Below are 4559 nucleotides of genomic sequence, written 5' to 3'. Positions count from 1 at the left end.
TCGTGCTCGGCGCCCGAGTGGGACACCGACTACCCCGGCAACGACCTCTTCCAGTTTGGCATCAAGGGCGACATGGCGTCTCTCATTTCACAGTGCTGCGGCAAGTGCCTCGCGACCTCGGGCTGCGCCGGCTACGCGATCAAGAACGATGTCTGCTACATCAAGTCGGTCATGGTCGGTCGCCGGAGCGTCAACGGCGTCACGACCGCGCGCCGTCAATAAACTTTGTGGGAAGAAGAGGCAACACCCTTGCGTTTGTTGTTTTGCGATCGTCTCGACGTCATTTTAACACTGTGATAAACGCTATTCTGTCCAACTGCATGTCGTGTGGTGGAGTGGGTACGCCATTGAATGGAGTCCAAGGCACTGTCCCGCACCTTGGCGCTTGACCGTCAATAAGCTCTGTCAACGAGACCATGAATAATGAAGCTCACCGCTAGCTCGCCATCGTGATAGCTATATCCTCCTGATGTCGTCGATGCTGGTCTCTATATCCTACTCTGCTTGGATACCGAAACAGGGTTGAAATTACGTCGATAGGGTCTCGAGGTAGCGCCAGTGGTCCGTGTTGTTGATGAGAATCGGATAGAACGAGCGCGTCACGTGGTCGTAGTCGAGGACGTTGACGCACGTGTTGTCTTGGACGATATTCGCCATCGTGCGCAAATCGTTGTGCACAAGCGACGCCAAGACGATGCGGTTGAACCGGCTGTGGCACACGACGGCTACGTGGCGCCGTTGAGGGGCGGCTCTCAGCAGCGCTTCCAGAGCGGCGGTGCCCCGGGTCGCGACGTCGGTCGCCGACTCGCCGCCGGGCCACGCAACGTCGAGGTCCCCGGCCGCCCACTTGTCGACGACAGCGTGAAACTCTACTTGGTGCGACGCGAGCTTCTTGCCCTCGTACTCGCCAAAGTGCATTTCTTGGATGCCATCAACCGTGCCCGACGTGGCCGCGTGGTGGCGCTGGATCTGCGCGGCCGTCGCTTTGGCCCGCAAGAGCGTGCTCGAGAAGACTGCGTCCAGTGGAACGTCGGCAAACGCAAGCCCAAGTGCGTGTGCCTGCGCTGCGCCGTGCGCGGTCAGGACGCTGTCGATGCCACTGCCTTGGAAGCAGCCGTCGACGTTGAACTCTACATGATACAGCGCATGATGCACATGCGACGTTAGTGAGATGGCAGCGTACGCGTCTCGCCGTGGCGGCAGAGGTACAGGCGCGTGCAATGAGCTGGCACCTCGGGCAGCGTCGTCAGCGGTGCCATCGTCGTCGCAAATTCCGAGGTTGCACCTGTTTATCCGGTGACATGTCCGGATACACCATATCAATAAAAAACGCGTTCAAACGACAAAAACGCGTTAAAATGATAAACGCCTACTTGACTTTGCGATCGCCAAAACAACACCATTGGTTCTTGCATTATTCAGTGGACAATTGTGTATAATATTGTCATACGTTAATCTGCAAACTCATAGAATAGGTGTAGTATACTTGGAATCGATTACTGGAGGCGCATGGTCGTGACACCGCTCGCGCCCTCCTTCTTGCCTCCGAGCGCCGACTTGATGTAGCAGCGGCTGTTCAAGATCGCAAAGCCGGCGCAGCCCGAGGTCGAGAGGCACGTGCTGCAGCACTTGTTCATGAGGCTGCCCATGTCACCGGCCATCGCAAAGTTGAACATGTCGTTGCCCGGGTAGTCGGTGTTCCACTCGACCCCACCGCACTTCTTGTCGCTCGGCGGCGCCGGGCTCGGGTTGGGCTGGGGTGCCGGGCTTGGGTTGGGCTGCGGGTTGGAGCTCGGCTGCGGGTTGGAGCTCGGCTGCGGCTGCGGGTTGGGCTGCGGCGACGGGCTCGGCTGCGGGTTGGGCTGCGGCGCCGGACCGGCACCGGAGAAGTCGAACTTCCATTTGCCGCTCGCGTCGGCGAGGCCGAACTGCTTTTCGTAGTCGGGCGACTTGCCTTGGTTGTCGTGGAACATAAAGTACATGACGTCTTCGCCGCCGTTGCCCGCATTCATCCAGGACCGGACCTTGTTGAAGTGCTTGACGGCGTTGTCGAACGACGCGACTTGGTTGCCGTAGTTGCCGCCGCCAAACGGCCACCCGGTCTCTGTGATCATGAGCTTGCTGCCGCCGAACTTCTTGACGACCGCATCCCACCGGGCTTCGTGCGAACCGCCGAAGAACTCGTAAATGTTGACACCGACAAGGTCGCACGCGTTGTAGAGATCCTGGCTGCGGAGCCAGGCGCCGTCGGTCTGCACCGACCCGACGCGGACGTTGACACCGGCGGCCTTGAAGCGGCCCTTGGCGTCGTTGATCTTGTCGATGACCTGCCACTGGTTCCAGCCGTTGTCCAGGTCTTCGTTGCCGACAAAGACGGCCTTGACCGTGTTTGGGTGGCGCTTGTAGCCGTCAATGACCGCTTGGATCTCCTTGTTGAAGTCCATGCCGTCGCGGATCCACACACCGGCGTAGATACCGAGACCGTGGTCGCTCGCAGCGTCAATCACATTGCGGCTGTCGCTGTAGATGTACGTCTGGAAGGTGCGGACCGTCGAGAAGCGACCGGCGAGCGTGCTAAAGTGCGTGTCGATGTTCTTGTAGTCGTACGTGTCGTAGCAGATGCCCATGGCCGACACCGACGCGACCGTCGCCGCCAGACCCAGCAAAAGCGTCTTGAACATGGCAAAGCAAAAACCAAAATGCGCCGAAAGCTGTCGGCGGCGACTGCCTCCGCATGGTACGAGCGAAGGTTCGGTCCACATACAAAGCGCTTGCTTGCGCCTGCGACGGGGGTTCGGCGCCATCAGCCTGCGTTCGATGAACTCCGTACGTTTTGCCATCGTGTTACAACCGCCTCCATGGTGGCGGCTGGGTTGATGGATCAATCAGTGGCTAAACGGGCGTGTATCCTAGTAGACCGGTATTATTATCATGATGGAGCGACTAGCGAGCGTAGACGCTCGGCCGCCTAGCACGACGCGCGACTGGACGACCGGGGGCTGCGGGTCGGATAAGGTACTACTACGGTACATGACGTAACGTCGGCTCGGGTGATGGGCAGCAAACCACATGTTGTAGACGCCGCGCGAATCGACGGTTCGAACGCGGGTTCGAGGCTTGCCAGCGGCGTGAGCAACACGGCGTGACTACCACGTATCAGCGGACAACGAGGAGCGTGTATACCACATTTAGTAGGTATGTTTGTATCGACTATAGTCACATTACTAGATTGGGACGCAATGATACCATGTTGGCGGCGCAACCAACGGGTGGGACCGGAAAAGTCGAGTAACGTAGAAACTGATTCGGGCAAGAAATCAGTGCACTGGAGATCTGAATGCTGCGATGGACGGCCCTCATGCGACGGTAGAAGAAGGAAGGTGGCTGACGACGAAGCTGCCAGAGATGACGCTGTCGTTTGTGCCGGTTGAAGCGGCACTCTCTTGGCATCTCAATCTGGTCCTGCTTGTGGGCGGTCGCGAAGAAAAGTGGCAGCAGAAAAACGTAACATACTCGTCGAGTTGGTGGCGCGCAGGCCGGAAGGAGGAGGCGGCCTGAAGCCATTCATACTCGTGTGGAGAATGTACGGCTTGGGTGGGTATAACAGTATCGAAAGTGCTGGAGATGGACAAGCTTGGTCACGACAGCGAGTGGTGCCAAGTGGTGGTGCGACCCAAACATCAACTGCATATATTTGGGATTCGGAACTTGAGATGGTCGGAGCTCGTTCGCAGCACTTGACTGATCGCGACAAAGTATTTTAGTCGTCGTTGCTAGTAGACTACAAAGAGCTCGGCAAATTGTAGTACCAGAGCCGCGCCACCAACGAATCGCACTCGTACAGTCCGACTTGACGCAGGATGACGTGTCAATATATATTTGGATCCAACGTTCCCATCGTGCTTAGTCGCACCTTGGATACGTTCGTCGTGCTTGTTGCTCCTGTCGCGACGACGTTTCGACTCTGAACTGTACGAGAACCAAGGATACTACAGCAGTCGTCATGTCGGATATATTGTAAGCAATGTTGTGTCGGATCCAGCCTTGCGAAGCTGCAAAACGTGTGCGTGCAGGGACTGTATCTTCCATACTACAACCTTTCGATCACTAAGTTACCACCAACCACTGAGCTGTAGGTCCTCTCCTCGAACGGATCTGATACTGGCACCGTCCACCAGTTTAGTGATCACTGTAGACCGGAAGGACGCCCTTCATTCTTGCTTGCCAGTCAACTATTTCTAGTGGCAACGGCGTTTGCTTGTGGTCAACACTCAAAGCACGCGTGCCACTGCATTTACCACACTCACGCTTACGAGACGGCGTACATTAGAGCAGCGTTACAACGACTACGCGCCTCTCGTTTCAAACAAACGCACTGGTTTGTACTATGCACACTAGCCGAGATGGCCTATTGACGGCGCGCGGACGTGACACCGTTGACGCCCTTCTGGCCATTCATCGCCGACTTGATGTAGCACCGGTTCTCAAAGATCGAGTACCCGCCGCAGTTGGACGTCGCGAGGCACTTGGCGCAGCACTGCGTAATGAGAGAGGCCATG

At 57.2% G+C, this 4559-nt stretch overlaps 3 protein-coding genes across 3 annotated transcripts in view; 1 reads left to right on the top strand and 2 right to left on the bottom strand.

The window, feature by feature from the left end:
* The window catches only part of SDRG_13575 (hypothetical protein), a gene marked incomplete at its 5' end in the record, with an annotated part of 1099 nt that extends 785 nt beyond the window's left edge, over positions 1 to 314 (top strand). Inside the window, one exon of the mRNA XM_008619672.1 lies at positions 19 to 314. Coding sequence (XP_008617894.1) covers positions 19 to 222 — 204 coding nt within the window. The 3' untranslated portion in view covers positions 223 to 314. The remainder of the gene's footprint in view (positions 1 to 18) is intronic.
* Positions 315 to 443: 129 nt separating this feature from the next.
* SDRG_13574 (hypothetical protein) lies at positions 444 to 1288 on the bottom strand. The gene is made up of 2 exons (XM_008619671.1): positions 1184 to 1288; positions 444 to 1130 (listed from the first exon to the last, which is right to left on the bottom strand). The coding sequence occupies exons 1-2, from the start codon at positions 1257 to 1259 to the stop codon at positions 529 to 531; spliced, it is 678 nt and encodes a 225-aa protein (XP_008617893.1). The 5' UTR covers positions 1260 to 1288; the 3' UTR covers positions 444 to 528.
* Positions 1289 to 1377: 89 nt separating this feature from the next.
* SDRG_13573 (hypothetical protein) lies at positions 1378 to 2689 on the bottom strand. Its single transcript, XM_008619670.1, has one exon. It carries the CDS (start codon positions 2679 to 2681, stop codon positions 1497 to 1499), a length of 1185 nt encoding a protein of 394 aa, XP_008617892.1. The 5' UTR covers positions 2682 to 2689; the 3' UTR covers positions 1378 to 1496.
* Positions 2690 to 4559: the final 1870 nt, after the last annotated feature.

Source organism: Saprolegnia diclina (genome assembly GCF_000281045.1).
Source record: "Saprolegnia diclina VS20 unplaced genomic scaffold supercont1.61, whole genome shotgun sequence".
Classification (NCBI taxonomy): domain Eukaryota; phylum Oomycota; class Saprolegniomycetes; order Saprolegniales; family Saprolegniaceae; genus Saprolegnia; species Saprolegnia diclina.
The sequence above is the reverse complement of the archived record's forward strand: the minus strand, read 5'-3'. Positions and strand labels throughout refer to the sequence as shown.